The sequence below is a fragment of the Dasypus novemcinctus genome, chromosome 1, assembly GCF_030445035.2.
Source record: "Dasypus novemcinctus isolate mDasNov1 chromosome 1, mDasNov1.1.hap2, whole genome shotgun sequence".
NCBI classification, from domain to species: Eukaryota; Metazoa; Chordata; class Mammalia; order Cingulata; family Dasypodidae; genus Dasypus; species Dasypus novemcinctus.
Genome location: NC_080673.1, coordinates 183,002,090 through 183,023,846, shown reverse-complemented (window position 1 = coordinate 183,023,846; position 21,757 = coordinate 183,002,090). Strand labels below are relative to the sequence as shown.

General features: G+C 42.1%; 1 protein-coding gene across 2 annotated transcripts in view; it reads right to left on the bottom strand.

Annotated features, from left to right (window-relative positions):
- Nucleotides 1-12,947: 12,947 nt before the first annotated feature.
- SEL1L3 (SEL1L family member 3) overlaps nucleotides 12,948-21,757 on the bottom strand; it is a 103,500-nt gene continuing 94,690 nt past the window's right edge. For both annotated transcript variants that reach the window (XM_058300163.2, XM_058300158.2), the window contains exon 24: nucleotides 12,948-14,067. In XM_058300163.2, coding sequence (XP_058156146.1) covers nucleotides 13,928-14,067 — 140 coding nt within the window. In that variant the 3' untranslated portion in view covers nucleotides 12,948-13,927. The remainder of the gene's footprint in view (nucleotides 14,068-21,757) is intronic.

Here is a 21,757-nt window from a genome sequence, read left to right as displayed (position 1 = left end):
ATTCTTTGCACAGCTGCTGGGAGCCACCCAGAAGAGCCTCTGCTTTAATAACTCAACAATTCGATTGGGGAGATCTGGCAAATCCCAAAGAAATGAGACCTGAACAATATTGCAAGAGGAGGTAAGTAAATACTTTGTTGCATGCTAAAAATAATGAACCGAGGGAATTCATGGGAGGGGGTGCCAATGAAGGCTGCAAGAAAGCAGCTCCAGCTTTGGTGGCAGACCAAAGGGAAGTTCAAAATCAACCCTCTCCTATCTCCCTGGGAGTTGTACACTTCTCTACTCCTTGACTTTGGACTTAGCCATGTGACTTGCTTTAGCCGGTGGGACATTTCGCCAGAGGCGACGTGAGTGAAGGTTTCAAATGTCCTTGCACATTTGGGCATTTGTGCACCTGCTGTTGGGCTGTGAGATGAATGTGCCCCAGTTACCCACTGGTCCCAGAAGAATAAAAAACCAAGAGGAGCATGCTTGGACCCACCCAGAGCCGGGAACCAAGCCCAGATGAGTCCAGCCTAGAGCAGCTGAAGCACAGCCAACCCACAGGTGCCTGAGAGAAAAATCAATGCTTATGGCTGTACAACACTGAGTTTTTGTGGTTGTTGCCTCGTACTATTGCAACCTGTCATGTCACATAAACGTAATTATTCTAACAAACTGAAAGCAGATAAAAATCGAAAGTAAGTTTAGCGCTTGAAAGCAGATCTGCTGTGGCTTAAGCATGGAGGCTCGATGCAATGTATTTGCTCGCTTAATCACAAGCTGCCAATATGGCCAATACGCAATAGCCAGATCAAGGGCACACGGCACATGTAAAGGCAAAGGATACAAGAGTCTCTGAAGTGCATCAGCCTGAGAGTTACTGGGCTGCAGGTGGGATACCTTTACCGAGTGGGTTTGTGAGGCAAGTCCACGTGGAGTTTCGTGGAGTGCAAAGCTGACGGCGGTGGCACTGGTCGCAGGCTTCAGTGACAGTGGTAGCAAGTTTCTTTGCCACAGAGCATGGGCATTGAAGCTGGGAATCAGAGTGACCAGATGTCAACCTGTCTCAATGTGAAGCTCTGTGAAGTGGCATCTGCACTGGGTTTTTACAGGACGAGCTCATCTGGCTGGCATCAAGCCAGTCCATAGCATTTCTTTGCACACCTGTCTTGTTAGTTATTGCAAAAATATGTTTTTCTCCTTGGTTTACACTCTAATTGTGGTCAACATGTTTACAGTTTCTTTTTTGAGATTCAAGAGCATTAATACCATTTCAATACACAACACAACAATAGTTTATTCACCTGCAAAATGGGAAAAAAATTGAGTCTAATTTGTGGTGGTATTGTGAGAATTTGATAAAATATAAACCTAGTGTCTCAGATTCCCACACCTTTAGAGTACAACTGTGGTCACATTGATACAGATATCTGATTTGCGATGGCTCATCTACACATGAGGAAATTCCCTATTCAGGGAAGAGGGTCCACGAATAGCCTGATGTGGCTCCAGGTTGTGTTGCCTCCCCGGGTACCTCTCTAAGCTGGGACTAAGAGCCTATTGATGAGCTCAGACTGATTATCTGGTGAAACTGAGCGACAGCAAAGGACAAGATCTTCATGATGCATGGCATGTTTACTTAGCAAAGGCAAAGTCCCTGTTCCGTGCTGTGGCGGCTTGGAGAGGCATACCCCAGAAAAACTCATTCTTTATCTTAATCCACTCCTGTGGGCGTGCACCCATTGTAAATAGCACCTTTTGATGAGGTTACTTCAGTTAAGGTGTGGCCCAACCCAATCAGGATGGGTCTTAATCCCATCACTGGAGTGCTTTATTAGCAGAATGAAATTCAGACTCAGAGGGAGCAGCCACAGGCTGAGTCATTTGAACTCAGGAAGGAAGGGAGAGGCCAGGAGAGGCTGCCATGTACATTGCCAAGTGACAGAGAAGCTAAGGACCAAGGATTTCCAGCAGCCAGCCCCAGAAGGCTCCAGTCTTCTGAGCGAAAGCCTAGCCTTGATGATGCCTTGGCTTTGGACTTCTCCTACTGATGTGGGCTATGGGTGGGAGGCTCTTTGTCTCTTCAGAGATAACCTAAGCTGTCTGTCCTGACTTGTGGGTATGGGATGGTGAGAGGCTGCAGTCCTGCCCTTGGTGACCACGGCAATGACTCCTGTCCTGGGAGGTCATTTAGCAATGCAAACTCTATGTACATACCAGTCAGTCCAGGGAAACTCTGATGGTGGTGATGCCAAAACTTAAGGGAACTTGGACTTGGCCTCGAATGGGAAATATAATATAGCCTATGCATAAATTCAAAATCATCTAATTCTGTATCCAAGTGTGCTTAGTCTCTAGAAATCTGGTTAAGTGATAATGGGCTTTGAATGTTCAGAAAGGATTTAAGACTGAATGTGTATTCAAGGTTGCATCCAGACAGAATGTGGGCAAGATGCTAATTCAGGCTCACCTGAAATGTGGGTGATATGTTAATCCAAAACCTATCTGGTACTCAGGCAAAGACTTAACCAACAAAAAAAGTAGTTTTCTTTGATAAAAGCATCATTTGACTCCCCACCCTGTATAAAAGGAACTTGAAAATCTTGTTGGAGGCTCGGATTTGAAACAGAAAGCTCCCGAGTCTGACCCACTGTCAATAAATCATTTTTCCTTCTCAAAATCATTCCTGAGTCCTAGCCTTTCTATACACAAATAACTGAACCTCTCTCAAACTTCTACCACACTACTATCAAAACCGTGAGCCAGTACATTCTAAGTGACATGCTGAAACTGTTTGGTACTCTGCAAGCACCAAGAGTGATCAGGGGGCCACCTTCAGCTTTTTTTTTTTTTAATTTTATTGACTTTGTAATAATATTACATTAAAAATATATATGTGAGGTCCCATTCAACCCCCCCCCCCCACCTCTCCCCCCCCCCCCCCCCCAGCAACACTCCCTCCCATCATCATGACAGGTCCATTGGATTTGGTAAGTACATCTTTGGGCACCTCTGCACCTCATAGTCAATGGTCCACATCATGGCCCATACTCTCCCCCATTCCATCCAGTGGGCCCTGTAAGGATATACAATGTCCGGTGATTGCCTCTGAAGCACCATCCAGGGCAGCTCCATGTCCCAAAGACGCCTCCACCTCTCATCTCTTCCTGCCTTTCCCCATACCCATCAGCCACCATGTCCACTTTTACCAATCCAATGCCACCTCTTCTATGTGGACATTGGATTGGTTGTGTCCATTGCACCTCTAAGTCAAGAGGAGGCTCAGATTCCACATGGATGCTGGATGCAATCCTCCCACTTTCAGTTATAATCACTCTAGGCTCCATGGTGTGGTGGTTGTCCTTCTTCAACTCCATCTTAGCTGAGTGTGGTAAGTCCAATAAAACAGATTGTAGGTGCTGGAGTCTGTTACCTTCAGCTTTTTGACACATTGAGAGACCAACTGGCATCCTGGTGACCACGGTCTTTGGTTTTCTCTTTGCAACATTTTAGAAGGCAAATCCAGATCTGCTCAGAGCCTGCCCTTTTTGAGCTCACTCACTGCTGAGTTCCCAGAGTGATGCTCACCTGCTGGGGCACCACGGGCCTTCCTTGTCAACCTGAACTGCTGGTTCCACTCTTTCCCAAACACTCTCCCCCCTTATTGCCTGAAATAGCTCATGCACATCCTCACCTCCATGCCCTTGTTCCCACAGGTCTCCCTCTGACAGACCCCTCCTATCTGTCTGGCCAGATTGCTGCCTGTCCTTCAAGGCTCAGGCCCCATCTCTATGACTATCTCACAGTTTCTAGCTACCACTCACTGGCCTTGATCTTTGAACGTTGAAGGCTTGGAATATCTCTTGTATTATCTTCAAAATGAGGTTACAAGTTTATTTACATTCTAAAGTGCATTGGGAATGTCATTTCTTTATTTTGTCTATATCTGGTCTTTTCTGAGCATGCGTCCTCTGGGGATAGGTAGGGTTGAATATAGGAGAGGGTGAGGAAGCTATTTAGTTCAAAGTAAAGAACTGTTAATGATACAGTCCCTTTGGGTCGTGCTCAGTTTCTCCTGGTAAAATGCCTACTCCCTCATAACCTCTGTTAAGATGTGTCAACTGAGAAATAACAAACGAAGCTGCAAGGCAACGAAGATGTTTATTTAGGGTCTTAGAATTGCAATTGGGGGAGCACAGATTCAGATAGCAACCCAAATTATGTCCCTCTTGGCATTTCCAGGTAAGGATTTTTTAGGAAAAAGAAGATTGCTTAAGTTGTTTGTGGTATTTGGGGTGCTCCAAATGTCCTTTAGGTTAAATGGTTTACTGAGTTCTTTATTTGTGGTTTGTTTATGGTGTTCAGATACCCTCAGGGTTGTTTTTTTTTTTAAGCTTTATTTATTTATTTATTTCTCCCCGCCTCATTGTTTCTGCACTTGCTGTCTGCTCTCTGTGTCCATTCACCATGTGCTCTTCTGTGTTGCTTATATTCTCTTTAGGTGGCATCAAGAACCTATCCTGAGACCTTCCAGAATGAGAGAGAGGTGCTCAATCTCTTGAGCCACCTCAGCATCCTGGTCTGCTGCATCTCATATTGTCTTTCTCTGTGTCTCTTTTTGTTGAGTCATCTTGCTGTGCCAGCTCTCCGCATGGGCCAGCACTCTGCGTGGGCCAGCACTCCTGTGCAAGCCAGTACTCCGCACAGGCCAGCAATCCATGTGGGCCAGCTCACAGCATGGGCCAGCTTGCCCTCACCCAGGAGTCCCCAGGAATCAAACCCTGGACTTCCTATATGGTAGACAGGAGCCCAAACACTTGAACCACATCTACTTCCTCCCTTAGGATTTTGAGGAACATTGTTAATTGAGGCTTTGTATACTTTGGCAGTTAGTGATATCTGGTTAAGATTTGCATAAGAGTAACCTCCAGAGTGACTCCTGACTCTGTTTCAAATCTCTTAGCCATAGTAATACAATTTCATTTTCTTTCCTTTCACATATAGTATAGTGGTAGAGTCTGCTGGATGCTTGTGATGATATACATAATGTCTTCACACTGCCCTTCATTGGGCCAACCTCTGATGATAGCTTCTGTAGTCAGTAAACTTGTGGCCCCTTGTTTGGGCTTGGGCAGTTCCCAATATTGTTTTATCTATTTTAGGTCCTTTACATTTCCATATAAATTTTAAAGACAGTTTGGTAATTTCTACAAAATTCCTGCTGGGATTTTGACTGGGATTTTATCAAATTAATAAATCAATATGGAGATTGACATCTTGAAAAAATGGAATCTTTTGATCCATGAACATGGTATATATCTGTTTATTTAGGTTTTCTTTAATTCCTCCTCTCAGCAATGTTTTTAGTTTTCAGTATATAGGTCTTGCAAACTTCTGTTAAGTTTATCCCTAATATCTCATATTTCTGATGCTCTTGCAAATAGTATTATTTAAAATTTTTTCATATTCCTATTGCTTGTTGCTAATATATCAAAATATAATCTATCTTGTATATTTACTTTGTATCTTGTGATCTTGCTAAACCCCCTTAGTTGTTCTAGTATCTTTTTAAAAATATTCCTTAGGATTTTTTTTACAAAGGACTTCCAATACAATGTTGAGAAGAAGTAGTAAAAATGGACATCCTTGCTTTGTTCCCAGTCGTAGAGGGAAAGCAGTCTTTCATCATTAAGTAGAAGGTTTGCTGTAGGTTTTATTGGTTGATGCCATTTATCAGGTTGAGAAAGTTCTCTTCTCTTCCTAGTTTGCTGTGTGTTTTTATCGTGAAGGATGGCCAGATTTTGTCAAGTGCTTTTTCTATAACTATTGAGATTATTGTGTCTTTTATCTTTTTTATTCTGTAAATATGGTGAATTACATTGATTGGTTTTCAAATGTTAAATCAACTTTCCGTCCCTGGGATAAGCTACACTTGGTCATAATGAATTATCCTTTTTATTAGTTGATAGTTTCAATTTGTTAATATTTAGATAAGCATTTTTATATCTATGCTTATGAAGAATATTTGTCGTTTGCTTTTTTTGTAATGTCTTTGATTTGGTGTCAAAGTAATGCTGGCCTCATACAATATGTTTAGAAGTATTTCATTTTCTATTTCCTGGAAGAATTTATGAACTGTTGGGATTATATTTTTCTCAAATGTTTGCTAGAGTCCCCACTGAAGCCACCTGGGCCTGGAATTTTCTTTGTGGGAAAGTTTTTAAGTATTAACTCAATTTCTTTAAGAGTTATTCAAGCTATTTACTTTTGAGTTAGCTTTGACAATATATATGTCTTTTAAGGAATTTTCCATTTCATTTCAGTTATCCAATTTATTGGCATAAAGTTTTCAAAATACTCCCTTACCATTCTTTTAAATTTTTTCTTGAAGTTTTAATTTAAAAGTCTTATTACTCATAATGAATTATAAAACTTTGATAGTTAAATTGTACTATCATTTATGGAGGCATTTATTCTCAACATATGTGTAGACTTGAAAGAAATTTTGCATACTTATGTTTCCTGTTCTCCAATTCAGAGTAAAATTGTGAAGAAAGGGTCTACTATATATATATATAATTTTATTTATTCCCTCCCCCCCCCCCCCCACAGCTTGCTTGCTGTCTGCTCTCTGTGTCCATTGCTGCATGTTCTTCTGTGTCTGCTTGTCTCCCTTTGTTGCATCATCTTGCTGCACCAGCTCTCCATGAACATGGGCCATCATCTCTCCATGGGCATGGGCCAGCTTGCCTGGGTTTGCATCCCAGGGCCTCCCATATGGTAGACAGGAGCCCAATCGATTGAGCTACAGTCACTTCCCAGGGTCTACAATATTTATAAATCAAAACCCATCTGGGTTAGAAATAAAATATAATGAAACCTAAGTCTAAACACTGCTGTTCTGTAAGAGTATAGGTGTTTTTCAGGTCATGTTTTGGGTATGAAAGCAACTTAGCTCATCTCACAACAAACATAAGCAAATCCTAAGGCAAAGTTGAACTATGAAAACCTCAATCAATTATTTTTAGGATACCTCTTAAGTTTTCTATCTCCTTACCCTTCTGTTCGTGAATCTGGAACAAGTAACTACTTGAGGGGGATGCCAGTGATAGATGGGTCATGGAAAAAAGGATCAGCAAACACAAAAAGCAAATCTGGCCAAAACTATAGAGACAGTCCATCTGAATGTTCAGCCACATACCTGCAGATAAATCTAAATATTGCAGATAAAAGAAAAATTCCCTGAAATATCTGTACAGCTAGTTTCTGGCCCTTGTAATCCATTTGCTTGGGCAAAGAGCCCAGATGCTCCAGCATAACTGGCCTGGGGGACTGGTGGCAGAGCTCATGTAGCGGACAGAAGGGCAAGGGGGTCACATTTCAGAGAGAACCCCCTTTATTCTTTTAAATTCTGTAGTGGTGACCGTCTTTTATTCATGATATTGATAATTTGGTGTTTTTTTCTCTAGGGCTTTATCAATTTTATTGCGTTTTCCCAAAGAACCAACTTTTGCTTTCATTGTTGTTTTTCTGGTTTCAATTTCATTGATTTTTTTCTTGATTATTTCTTTCTACTTACTTTTTTGTTTAGTTTGATCATCTTTCTAATTTCTCATGCAAGACAATTAGAGCGCTGATTTGGGAACTGCCTTGATATCTTATAAACATTTAATGATTAGTTTTCTTTAAGCATTGCTTTAGCTGAATCCCACAAAGTTTGATACGTTTTCGTTCTCTTCAGTTCAAAATATTTTCTAATTTCCTTGTGATTTCTTCTCTGACCAATGGATTATTTAGCAGCAAACTATTTTTCATCTATTCTAGTTATTTTATTAGTGTTGATTTCTAATTATTTCCATTATAGTCAGAGAATATATTCTATAATATTCTATATTTTGAAATCTATCAAGACTTTATTTTCTGACCCAGCATATGGTCTATCTGTGAAGATTCCATGTGCACTGGGAACAAATGTATATTCTGCAATTACTGGGTGTAGTGTTTTATAAATGTTAATTTGGTAAGGTGGTTGGTAAGCAGCATTCAAACCTTCTGTATACCCTATGGATTTTTTAAAAATTTTTTGGTTGTTCCACTACTTGAGAGAAGTGATAAGGTCTCCAACTTTGTAGATTTGTCCATTTCTTCCTAGTTCTGTCATTTTTTTTTTCCTGCATGTATTTTTTATATTCTGCAGGCAATATTTCTTATTGTTCTAGCTTCTGGATTTCTCCCCCGTTTATCATAATGAAGTGTACCTTTCATCTCTTGTAATACTCCTTGTCTTGAAGTATATTTGATATTATTAAAGCCACTCTAGCATTCTTATGCACCATTTTCACCTTTTAATAGCATGCTCCAATTAGAAAATAATATATATATTTCAAGGGGTTCTTTCTAGCTTTCCCTATTTGCAAAATTCAGGGAAGTTCATCAGGGTTGAATTTTCTCACAGGCTTCGTTTGTCTGTTGGTTAATCTAGTACAGTTTTCCTGATAGTAGCGTTTTCACACACTTCAAAGGATGCTTCAGCACAGACTCATTAAAATAAAATCGACAATTCCTCACCCTGTCAAAAGCCACAATGAGAGACAAAGAGCAAGAGGTTAAATGGTACTCTAAATATATTTGCCTTCAAGGACACTTAGGGTGTGGCTGACTGAACAGCAAAACATATGCCAATTCTCATTTTGAGGCCAGTTTCCCCCTTCCTTCCCTCTCTCCCTTTCTCCTTTCCTCTCCCCTTCTCTCTCTCTCTCTCTCATATTTGGACCTCAAATACACATAGTTGAGTTAATAATTCTTCCCAGTTAATGGAACATCATCACCATTGTTCTGTACCAGAGTCTTCTCTTGTTTAATTTGAACAGTCTCTCTTCCAATCCCTGCCTCCGAAAACCTAAATAGCCACTCTAATGCAATAATGCCATTATTTAGACAGTAGTTCTCAACCGAGGGAAATTTTGTCTACCCACCAGGGGACATCTGGCTATGTCTGAAGATGGTTTTGGTTGCCACAATTAAGGGGGTGCTACTAACATCTAGCGGATCAAGGCTAGGGATGCTCAGGACAGTCCTTACAACAAAAATTATCTGGTTCAAAATGTGAACAGTGCCAAGAGAAACCCTAATTTAGAGCTATATGTATATTCTGAACACACACACACATATACATGCACACACACTTATATATGCAAACACAGAGAGATGCATACATATAGAATTCTGTGGGGGTTTGGCTTTTAATTTACACAAATAGTGTTTTTTATTTTGTTTTATTAAGAATTTGTGGGTTTGCAGAATAATTGTGCATAAAAACAGGATTCCCATATACCTTAAATTAATATCTTGCTTTGGTGTGATATATGTGTTACAATTGGTGAAAGTGCAGTTTTATAATTGTACTATTAACAATTGTCCATGGTTCACTGTGTTGTGCAGTTTCATGGACTATTTAAAAATTTTATTCTAGTAACATATATATAACCTAAAAAATTTCCTCTTATAACTACATTCAAATATATAATTTCCTCTTATAATTACATTCAAATATATAATTTTAAAAAACCAAATATATAATTTACTGCTGTTAATTATATTAACGTTGTTGTGCTACTATCACCACCACCCATTACCAATACTTTTCCACTGTCCCAAATAGAAACTCTGTACATTTTAAGACTTCACTTCTGATTTCCTATACCCAGCCCACACACTGGCAACCTGTATTCTAGAATCTCACTCTATGAGTTTGCTTTTTCGAATTATTTCCTACCAGTGAGATCATATAATATCTGTCCTTTTGTGTCTGGTTTATTTCATTCAACATGATGTCTTCGAGGTTCATTCCCAAATATGCAAATATATATAGTTTTGAGATATAGATCTGATTCCGTTTCTGTTTTCTCATCAATGTATTTTTCATGTTTTCCATGTTGCCGTACTTCCGTTTAGCTCTTTACTTTCCGACTGGTACATTGTTTTTCATTATATGCATCTATCATATCCATTCTCTAATGGATGGGCATTCGGGTTGGGTTATCTCCTCACTCTCTCAAATAGTGCCATGACAAACATCCTCCTCTTACATATCCCTGATTGGACCCGTGCAAGGTCTGTGGAGAGGTAGGTCTTCCTGGGGCAAACATTTTCTTAATTTCACTGTGTACTTTACTGACATATTGCTCACCAGTTTATCCTCCCACAAACTACCTCCACATCCTCAGGGTATTAGTTGTCTTTCTAAATTTCACCCATCTGCCGGTGTGGTGAGATATCTTTTTACATTAATTTGCACTTCTTTGATTTCAAGTTAGGCTGAGCAACTCCTTTTCTACTTGGAAGTCGTAGATTTTCTCCTTCCATGACTGCCAGATCATTTGCTTTGCATATTTTTCCTATTAGGTTTTATGTTTGTTGTGGCTGCTTATTGTTCATTTTTTGTGCATTTAAGATATTGATCCTTTCTGGTGTTAGAAGTTGCAAATCCACCTTGTTTTGGTGTAAAGTTTAAGAAATCTTTTCTGTTTTACAACTTTCAAAATCTTCTCTTACATTTTTTCCTACTAGCCATGCAGTTCTACCTGTCATAGTTACAACTTTAATTCATTTGGAGTTTTTAAAATACAGGGCATGAGATATAGCTTATATCTTATTTTTCTGCACATGACTAGCCAATTTTCCTAATTCTGTTTACTAAAGATTCCATTCTCAGCCCAACTCATCTGGGATGCCCCTTCATTATGCACCAAGTTTCCATATAATACTGGCTTACTTCTGGGCTCTCTATTCTTTTCCATCATACGTCTCTTTCTGCATTATCGATACATGCTTCTCTTACTATGGCTTTGTAGAATAACACTATTGGGTAGGTCACTTCTTTTTACTTTTCTTTTTTTCAGACTTTGGGCTTTTTAAATTCTTCCACACATTTAAAATTTTTTTTCTCTGCCCTCCTTCCACCCCTATTGTCTGCTCTCTTTGTCCGTTTGCTGTGTGTTCTTCTGAGTCTGCTTGTATTCTCATTAGGCAGCTCCAGGAACCGATCCTGGGACCTTCTGGAATGGGAGAGAGGTGCTCATTCTGTGCCACCTCAGCTCCCTGGTCTGTTGTGTCTCTTATTGTCTCTCCCTTGTGTTTCTTTCTGTTGTGTCATCTTGCTGCACCAGCTCTCCACGTGGGCCAGGACTCTGTGAGGGCCAGCACTCCTGTGCGGGGCAGCACTCCTGCGAGGGCCGCACTCCTGCGCAGGGCAGCACTCCTGCATGGGGGCAGCACTCCACACGGGCCAGTTTGCCATGCTGGCCACCTTGCCTTCACCAGGAGGCCCCGGGTATTGAACCCTGGACCTCCAATATGGTAGACGGGAGCCCAGTCGCTTGAGCCACATCTGCGTCCCCTTCCATACAAATTTAAAAACAAGTTTGTTAGTTCCTTGCAAACCCCAATTGATTGTAATACCATTGCTTTATAGATTAATTTTGAAGAAAATGGATGTATTTTAAGTTTATAACTTGAGGGGAGAAGAGGAAGGTCAAGGTTTGAGAAAGGTATGGGCTGGATTCTTGAGAATTCCCAGGAGACCAGAAGTCTAAACTAAGCGTCAATTACAAGTGGTTCACCAGCTTCACCTGAGTGACTTGGCCCTGGAACCACTCTGGCTCTTCTTGGCGTCATCTGGAGCTGAGCACTGTTTGGGCAACCATCTTAGATCAGGATGGCTGCCATGAGCCCATATTCTGGACCTGAACCAAGCTCTCATGGTTTCTATGATTGGGTTCCTTGGACATATACTTTCAGGTACAGAATTGTGTATGAGGGTTTATGGGGAGCAGTGTCAGTAAATCCTATAAGAAAGTGAGGAAAGCAGAACTGGACAGAAAGAGAAGTTGAATTACAAGGAGGTTGCAACCAAGAGAGAGTTCTGGAGCTAGTTTAGCCCTTCAGCATTCTTCCAAATTGAGCCATGGAATCTTTGTTTTCCTACATCAGTCATTCTCAACAGAAGTGGGGATGCTATTTTGGTCCCCAGGGAATATTTGGCAATGTCTAGAGACATTTTTGGTTGTCACAACTGGGATGCACTATTGGCATCCAATGGGTAGGGGCCAGGGATGCTGCTAAGCATCCTACAGTGTACCAGGCAGCCGTCCACAACAAAAAAGCTATCTGTCCCAAACTGTCGATAGTGCCAAGGTTGAGAATTTCTACCCTAAATCAATGAGCCATTGGCCATGGGTTGCTCTGTGGGCAAGGGTCTATAACCTTGGGCAGATCCTTGCAGAGGAGGGCAATTCCCAATGCGTAGCTTTGAGTTATCAACAGCCTGTATGCCCAGTAGCTGGGGAATGGGTGCATTTGCTTTGAAGAAGGGATCTAGGCAGTGCAAAGAGCCCTTGGCCCCTCAGACTTTCTAATAAAATAAGAACTAATCATACTCAGGACATTGTCCTGGGGCTTTACATACATTATCTCATTTATGACCTCATTTTATAGAGCAGAAGAGACTCAGAAAGGGTTAATCACTCACCTAAGATTCCTGAGCCAGTACACTACAGTGGCAGAATTTGAATCCAGGATTACTGGACTCCAAAACTTGGCTTTTTTCTCAACCAGGATGAACAAATCTTGCTAAAACAAGAACAGAACATATAGCGGAGAAAGAGGCTGAACCTCAGGCTTAACCCAGAATTGACATACAGGTCAGCTTCGGGGCGGCAAGAAGCCCTGAAACAATGCTGCACTGTGCAAGCAGCGCAGGCCAGACCTGAGCTCAGGGTTCCCAGAGGGGCCGTCCTGCCACCTTCATATCCACAAACTTTAATAGGGTACTGGTAATAAATTTCTCCCATAAAGAGGACTTTTTTTGCCTCCTCAAGGAGAATGCACAGACCTTCAGACTTTGTGTGATAACAATGGTCACTATGGAAAAAAGGAAAAAAAATCACTGTGCTGTAGCCAACTGTATAAAAATAATTTTATTTGCTACTGTAAATAAAGTAGTGCAAAGAGTAGTTTGGACCCACAATATTGCATTACTGATTATTTTACTACCTTAGCAGCATACAGTATACAGACATACCTACCCTTCCTGTTTCCTCTGACACACACACACACACACACACACACACTCCTGCACAGATTCAGGCAGGCATAGGGAGGTGGGGGCTCTCATGCCCATGAGATAAAGGCTTGTTTTCTGCATATTCTACTGCTGCCAGTCTATTCTAATGGGTAATTCATGGAGAAGCCTATACTTAAATACTAAGAAGTTTCTAAAATGTTATTTTATGGATTGCAGTTGAAAAGTAAATGACATCCAACGCTGTCATTAAATGATTCAGAAGCACTTCGACCCTAGAAAAATTCAAGGAGAAAAATGTAAACCAATTTACAAAGCTATCACCTTCCCTGCATTTCCAGCCATGCCCTATTTATTTCAAGGTGCCTTACAACTGCTGAGTTTGGGAGTCAAAGAAATCTGTCAATTGTGCTTTGAGGAACAAGGCTGTTGCGTACCCATGTGCAGACATATTATCTACCTTGTCGAGAAGCCACGGTTTTCTGTTCTCTAATAAAAGGGAATGGATGAGGGACCTAAGATTCTTAAAATACATCTCAATGTGTAAGGAGCAGGTCGAACTCTGAGTCCTGATACACATGCTCACCAGAAATGGAAATTTGCCGTGACCCAGCCCACCTCCCCACACGCCCTGCTACAGGACGTTCCTTATACTTCTTTGATAACTTTTGCCATAACCACTGTCTGCTCTGGGCCCTTCTTATAATTTCACTGAAAAAACAAAAGACACCAAGTGCAAAATTCGCATCCAGTTGACAAGACATGTTAAGGAGTTTATCGGCACAGTGCCCTGGCCCCAGCTTTCTGATACCGGCTGTTGAAAGGATTTGCTCTCATCTGGAGAGACCTGGAGCACACAGTTCACCCACGCGGTTCTGGGTTGTTGGTGACCATGCGCGGGTCTTGATCCGAGGCTTCTGCAGCTGGAGTCACAGCTGGACTTGCTGTGGGGGCCGCAGGGTCCGGGGGAGCCGGGGCCGGTATCCGAGGGGAACCACTGGCTGCGGAGACACATGCACAAAACAGGTGCTGAATGCCTGAAACAGTGAATCTGGGACACACGCCACATCTAGACCCTGGCAAGCCAAGAGAAATGCTTCTAGTCTACAGACTCTGGCACTAACTAGACCGGCAGCTTTGGGCCCATCGCCTAGTTTCTTTTGACTTTTGGGCCCCCTTCTACGAGATAGCAGGTTGGATAGATGTGCAAAGATCTTCAAAGGTTCAAACGTCCTGTGATTCTACATGAGCTGCACCTCTGCTGGGACTTCCAGCTAAAAGCTTTAATTAAAAAAACAAAAACCACCTCTGATCTATTTTCTGGACTGCAGTCATATCGCCCCGCCCCCCCCCCCCCACGGTGCCGGATACAATGCTAACCACGTATTATTCCAATCAACTAGAAAGGAGCATGGATTTCATTCACATTCTTACCCCACTTGGATGATGTAGCAGATTTGTTTAAAATCAGTTTATTTAAATAATACGAGTATAAAAGCTTACAAGACATCATTATTAAGTTTAATTATCCATTGATGAACCCTTTAGTACGGAAGGGGTGCCACCAAAAAATTTAGAACTTCTAAGATTTTATACTATTTGTCAGTGGTTTTCAACTGGGGGTGATTTCCCCATTAGGGGACATCTGGCAATGTCCAGAATCATTTGGGGTTGTCACCACTGCGGAGTGGTGTTACTGGCATCTATTGGATGTACAGGGACCCTCACAACCAAGGATCGTCTGGCCTCAAATGTCAACAGTGCTGCGGCTGAAAACCCTGCTTGCTGTGCTGAGGCCGAGGTGGGTCCTGGTGAAGATTGTGTTCCCTGGGGCCAGGCCGCTCTGCCCTTTAACAGCTGGGTGATCTGAGTGAGTTTCTTACCCTCCCTCTGCCTCTGGAAAAACAGGGAAAATAAAGGTACCCACATCTCACTGAGTTGCTCTAAGGATTAAAAGAGTTAATGCATACAAAGCATTTAGAATGGTGTCTGATGCTTGGAGGTACTCAACAAATATTAACTATATCTAGTAGTGACCTGGAAATGTCTTAAGATTTATTCGTTGCAGGTGCTTGGCTCCCAGGACTAGTGAAAGGGTGGTGTGTTTGTTTCTGGGATGCCTACAGTTCACTTTTTCCTTTTCTTTTTAGGAGGCACCAGGGATTGAACCTGGGACCTCATACATGCGACGCCGGCGTTCAACCTGTGCTCCCCCTGCTCCACTACAGTTCACTTTGAAGCTCCAGTAGCCATGAAAACAGCACAAACGTTGAAGCTAGTAAGTCCAGGACTCAAGTAGCTCTGACATTTACCAGTGGGTGGCAAGTTATTTAACTTCTCAGAGCCGTCGTTTCTTCATCTATAAAACGAGGGTAGTGATATGCTGGGTGGTGAGATGTATGGCAAGCACAGGGGCCACAGCTTGTGTGAGCAACTGTTCACTTGCCTTTCAACTGTGATTTTCATGACACTCAGACGTATCTTAGTATTACGAGGTTTTCAGTAGGGTGGACCATTTTGAAAGGTTCCCAACTGTCCATCCTGAAATGTATCAACTGTAAGCAGATGACAGCACATTTGAAGACCCTTTGAGAGTATCATTTCCAAATCCCTATGGTCCTCTCCCCTTGGAGAGGAAATGCTAGGAAATTCAGGAAAGCGTTGCAAACCCTCTGGCTTTTCTGATGGGGAAAGGAATTCCTCTTGGGGCGCCCTTCCAATACCTGTGTAAGGATTGTGGAGCCAGAAGTCTCAAGGAAGATGACAATAAGCGGGGAGCGGGGAGGAAGGACTCCGGGAATTGCACAATGCTGGGTTTTCAGGGTCATTAAGTCATCACGGTGGCAGGTAATCTAACTGTGGCGGCGAGCATGGGGCCCAGAGGTGGGGGGCAAAGACCATTTTGCTGGAGTCAGGAGACTTGATTCTGGAAAAGTCTTATTTTATCTGCCATTAACAGGGGATCTTGGGGTAGAGATTGAATGACAGGATTTTTGGTACTAAAATGTTTGACTCTCAGAGGCCTCAGTTTCCTTATCTGTGAATTGAAGGGCTTGGGTAAGATGGTGTCCACGACCTAAGATTTAACTTTCTGATAATCTTTGAGGAAGTTAACAATGTGCTAAGCAGCATGCATTTTTGTTTTTGTCTTTGTGTTTTTTTCTTTTCAAGCTCAGGGAAATGTTTAAATCACCATGGTAACAAGATAAAGCAGTAATCGGGTTTTCTGATTGAAAAACAATAAAACAAACCTGCGGATGTGTCAATGGAAATGGAATGCACAATTAATGTGGTCACGATTTAAATCTTTATGTAAGAGCATCATAAAAATTGCTTGATGTTTGTACAGTAAGATTTTTATCCATGTGAGAGATCTATCCCTTCCATTGGGGATTTGCAATCACTAGACAAGTCTGCCACCGCCCACCATAATTTTAAAGTGGCCTCTTTGCCTCTGCTCACTTGGAATGTGTGTTAATTTTATTACTGGGCAGGAACCAAAGTAATCAGAAAAACAAGCTCGTTGCTTAAAAAATTACAGGTATATCCAGAACCAAACAGAAGTGATTTTTTTTTTTAAATTAGCTGCCATTTGGGGAACCATTTTCTGTACATTAAGTGAGAATAATCAAGAGCTGACCTTGAGTAGAGTAAGCCTGGGGTCAGCACACTATAGCCTGTAGGCCAAATCCAGCTGTCTGCCTGCTTCTGTATGGCTCGTGAGCCAAGAATAATTTTTACATTTGTAAACGATTGACCAAAAATCAAAAGGAGAAGATGATTTTGTGGCATGTGAAAAATACATGGATTGCAAATTTTCATGTGCACAAGTCAAATTTGATTAGAGACCAACCACGTCCATTTGTTGTCACCCATTGTTGATGACTGATTTCATGCCCCGGTGGCAGAGTTGAGTGGTTGTGACAGAGACAAACCCAAGAGTTCACAGATAAATATTCAGTTTTCTGGCCCTTTATAGAAAAAGATCACCTATTCCTGGTACAGATCATTGTAGGAAAATTATCTGCTTGCCAGCTGACCAAATGGGGCCATAGAAGAAGGAGGAAAAGGTGGAGAAGGAGGGGGACTATAGCAGGTTAATCCTGAGATGTTAGAGTGTTCGCATAGGTGGGGTGCAAGGATGAGAGGAAGCAGGAAGCCCTGGAAACTGAATAAGCTCTAGCTACCCCATTTGGGCCTCTGGATCTGGCAGAGCTCTCTGCAGGTATAAAATTCATGTCATTTAAACATTTCTGAGAGTGGAGCTATTGGTAGGGTGCCAAGGGTAATGAGATGGGAGAAAAGTAAAACCTCACTCACCATTAAATCTCTCTGACTTAAAGGCTACTGCTTTTTTCCCATGAGCACCATTTTGTGATATTTTACTGTAATTTAGTAGAAACCCCATTAGCTGGAAATGTAGAAGACAGGAAAAGAGTAGAAAAAGGTTTAATTAATCTTGTTCATATCATCTTACTTTTCTTAAAAGAACACTAACTAGGCTACCCACTAAGACAGAGAAGATGAGTTGGTTTAAATTATGAATGTTTTGAGTAGGCCGACGCTGGTTTAAAAAAGGTCTAAAAAAAACAAACAAACCCCCAAACCCAAAAACTAAAACAAAAAATACAAAAAACAACAAATAAACAAAAATAAAAAAGGTCTACTTCTACTAGGAGCTGGTAATTCTGCAGTTCTTGCTTTTTACAAGTGTATTCTATTTTCACACAAAATTGACATCCAAACTAGTAAAGCTGGATTCTCTCTTCAAAATAGCAATTTACACTTTTTCTCCCTCTCTTCTCCCCTTTGCCTTGCTTCCTTAGAGCAGCCAGCCAGACTCCATGCTATTTGATCTGAAGCAAGATTCCTGGAAGGGCAAAAGAGATGGCCCTAGATATATTTGGTTTCCAGATTTTTGTTTTTCAGAGGCCTGAGTCCATTAAGGCAATTATGCCTGGCCTCCCCAAGAGGGAGGGGAGAGGGAAAGTGCTTCAGAGCTGCAGTGAGGCAAGCAAAGGAGTTTTTTGGAATCTAGGAAGATGGCTGAACCAGTTCGTGGGTTGCATCCTTCAGCAATCCCAGAAGGGAAGACGAGGGACAGAAAGGACTAACGGTGTTCAGCTTTGACAAAAATGGTTGAGCCCCCAGGTGAACAAGAGGGCCGGGGGGGCATGGAGGGACAGCGAGGCACAGGGTGATGTGTGTTCTGCTCCTGAACCACGGACTGTGCGTCACCCAGTGCTCCGCAACTGGCAGAGACCTTTGAGCCGCCCTGGGCGGTATTGGCCTCAAGAAACACTGTACTGCCCGGTGAAATGTGAGTTAGAGGTCAAAATCAAGCTGACGTAAAGGAGATAAAAGACATGCAGGTGGGTTTTTTTCAGTTTGTTTTGTTTTTATACTCCTGTCTTGGTATTCTTGCTACACTAGTCAATGTCTTTGTTTAGATGCTTTACAAAGAGTTTTGTGGTTAAGAATGAGCCTAATGGCATAGAAAAGTACGTTAGGATAGGCAGTGATACTTGTGCCTGTTTCCTATTGAGGTTAAGGCTCTCTCTCTATATCTATATATATACATATGTATATTTTTTAATTTTTAGGTACTGGAGGCTGGGGATTGAACCTGGGACCTCGTACTTGGGAAGCCAGCGTTCAGCCTCTGAGCCACATTGCTTTCCTTAGTTGGTTTTTCATTTGTTTTGCCTGTCGTTTGCCTTTGTTTTTTCAGAAGGCACTGGGAATCGAACTTGTGCCCTCCCATGTGGGAGGCAGGCACTCAACCACTTAAGCCACATCGCAAGGCAAGCTATTTAATGCCCAGGTGGATATCACTCCTTGGGAGCCGGCAGCTAACATACATGGAGTTCAAAACATTTTACACCGCAGGATCTCATTTGATTCCCTCAACTACAATATGAGGTAGGGATGCTCTTTCTGCTGTCTCACAGAAGAAGGAACTGAGGCACAGCTAGAATCCCTCCCTTGCCCAAGGTCGCAGTCTGACTTCTGAGCATTAGAACTGTTAACCACTGTTCTGGGCTGCTAGCCTTCTGAACACGGGACAGTTTAATACGGCAAATGCTGTGAAGTGTTGACTGTATATCACAGAGCACATAAACTCTGGAGGAAAATGAAGGGAGTTGGAGCTGAGTGCAAAATGGATGGACAGCTCAAGTTAAAGGTTTGACTACAAATCCTTAACTATGAAAACAACTGCCTGGAAAAAATGTAAACCACAAAATGACAATGATCCCTAACTCAGAGCAACAGTCCTCACCCATGCTGCTTAAGGGAGACTCCTCACTCTCCAATTCCTTCCCTCTTTTCCCGGCAGCACCCAGAGTTCATTACTGTGTTCACTTCCCACCATTATGGCTATTAACAAGCACCTCGTCATGTCTCCCCTTCCTGTGGGGCAGGTCACAGGACCTCGGGCACCAGCTCATCCTGGAGAGGCCAGAGGATAGAGATTTTGCCCTCTGCAGGGCCACTCTGCTTCTCCCTGTCTCGTCTGTGCCTCTGTCACACCAGCCCCATTGCTCAATAAGTCACCTGTCCCATCGTGCTGAGTAGCTTTTTCTTTTACAGTTATTCACAAATTTGGCATTTACATTGAAGACTTCATAAATCTGAAGATAATTGGCTGCATATCTTAACTCTTCACAGGAGTTCTGACAGGGCTGGCAGATATCATTGGGCAGGGGTGGGGCACAGGGAAATGTGTGGAGACTTTTTTTTTTTAACTCCTCCTCTCTCACTACTCAGTGTGTATTTTTGGAAGAGCAGGGTGGACATCGCATGGGAGCTTCCCAAATCGACTGCATTAAAATCTGCCATGATTCATGTCCATGTGGACTTTCAAGTTGAGAAGCAATGAGCTGGTATTTAGGCCTGAGCCTCCTATCTGGAAACACACAGTATTTCATTATAATTACTTTCTTTTTATTTCTCCTTCATATTGCAGTTAGGGCATCATATTGGTTTTAAAAATAGATGCAGGCAAGCGGATGTGACTCAAGCAGCTGGGCTCCCAATTACCACATGGGAGGTCCTGGGTTCGATTCCCAGTGCCTCCTAAAAAAGACAAGTAGACAGCAAGTGCAGACAATGGGTGGAAGGGGGAATAAATAAATCAATTTTAAAAAATAGGTGAAAGGGTAAGTTAATATCTGTAAATTTCATTTCAGGGTAGTAAAAGGCGTATGACAAGATATTTCTGATATAAGGGTGCAAGGATCTGAGATGGATGACACCCATTGCTTCAAAAAGTAAAACGTGTTCAAATCCTGCCATCCTACATCCCTTCTTGGCCTTTATTTTGTGATTTTGGACAGGCCGTGTCACCTCTCTGGCCTCAATTTCCTCATCTGTAAAATGAAGGGCCTAGAATTAAATTATTTTTAAGATGGCATCCAGATTCAGCATTCTTGAGACTAGCCAAGAGGGAAGGAGGTATACAGGAGGAAGCAAGTGAAAGAGTTTTTAAAAGTGAAGAAAATGGGTGAAAAACGGAAGAAGACAAAGGAAGGGGAAAAGGGCAGGAGGGACAGGGAGACAAGAATGCAAAAGGACTGGCAATGACGACAGGAAGAAAGGGAAAAGAGACGACTTCTGATAAAAGCAATTCCAGCAGCCCATGAATTTTCATGGCGACCAGCTGGTATAAAATCATAAAGACAATTTTCAGTTCCTCTAACGGAATTGCATTTGTAATAATCATAACAATATTTCTACAGAGTAAAAAATGACAAAGATAATTTGAAATGGAAAACACTGACAAGATGCAAAATAAATGGGCTATACCTGGTAACAAATTTAGGGGATAGGACTGAATTTGCATGAGGAAAATTTATACGCAGGCAGAGCATCAAATCTGAAAGGGCTTCTGATGGCTCCTCGTTAACCTCCTCAGGTATACCAGAGGGGAATGATTCCATGTTAGCCTTTCGCAACGACTTTCTTCTCGCCATCGAAACTGCGGTGAAATGCCCTCCTCTCGCTTTTCGTTGTGCATGAATGCTGAAATGCCATGTCCAGTCCTAATCTACCCATTTGTAAAAGTCTCTGGGTATCTTTGTCAGTTATCACGTCCATTCACACCCTTTCAAGATGTTTGCAAATTTGAGCACCTACTAAGCATGCTTTATTCTTATAAATGACGGGGTTTCCTCTAACTGGGCTTGTGGGTCTGACGGAGGAGATAAACACGATAGCTAACACTCATCGAGAGGGTTTCATGTGATGGACAAACATAAAAGCTAACGTTTAACCACAGTAATCGCTGTGGTGAGCATCTTTACGTGCATTTTTTCCGCTTGATTCTAATGTCCCTGATAAGTAGCTACTACGATGACCTCATTTTATTGACGGGAACTTTGGGGATCAGGGAGGTTAAGTAATTCTCCTTAAGTCAGGCAGTGAGTGAGGAGCCTGGACTCGAAGCCCAGCTAGAAACGAGGCCACGTCCTCAACTACTGTCCTACATCATCTCAGAAAAGCAACAGTCACCAGTGGACTACACACTAGACTACACACCTGCTTTCTAGTCCTCCTTGCCCCCTTCCCTCTGAATATATGTGGCTGGGAATTCCTGTGCACTCTGAATGTGTCTTTATCCTTTCACACATCTGATTGCTGGACTGGGTCAAGCAGGAAGACTTCAACATTGGAAGTGGCAATTGGAGCTGG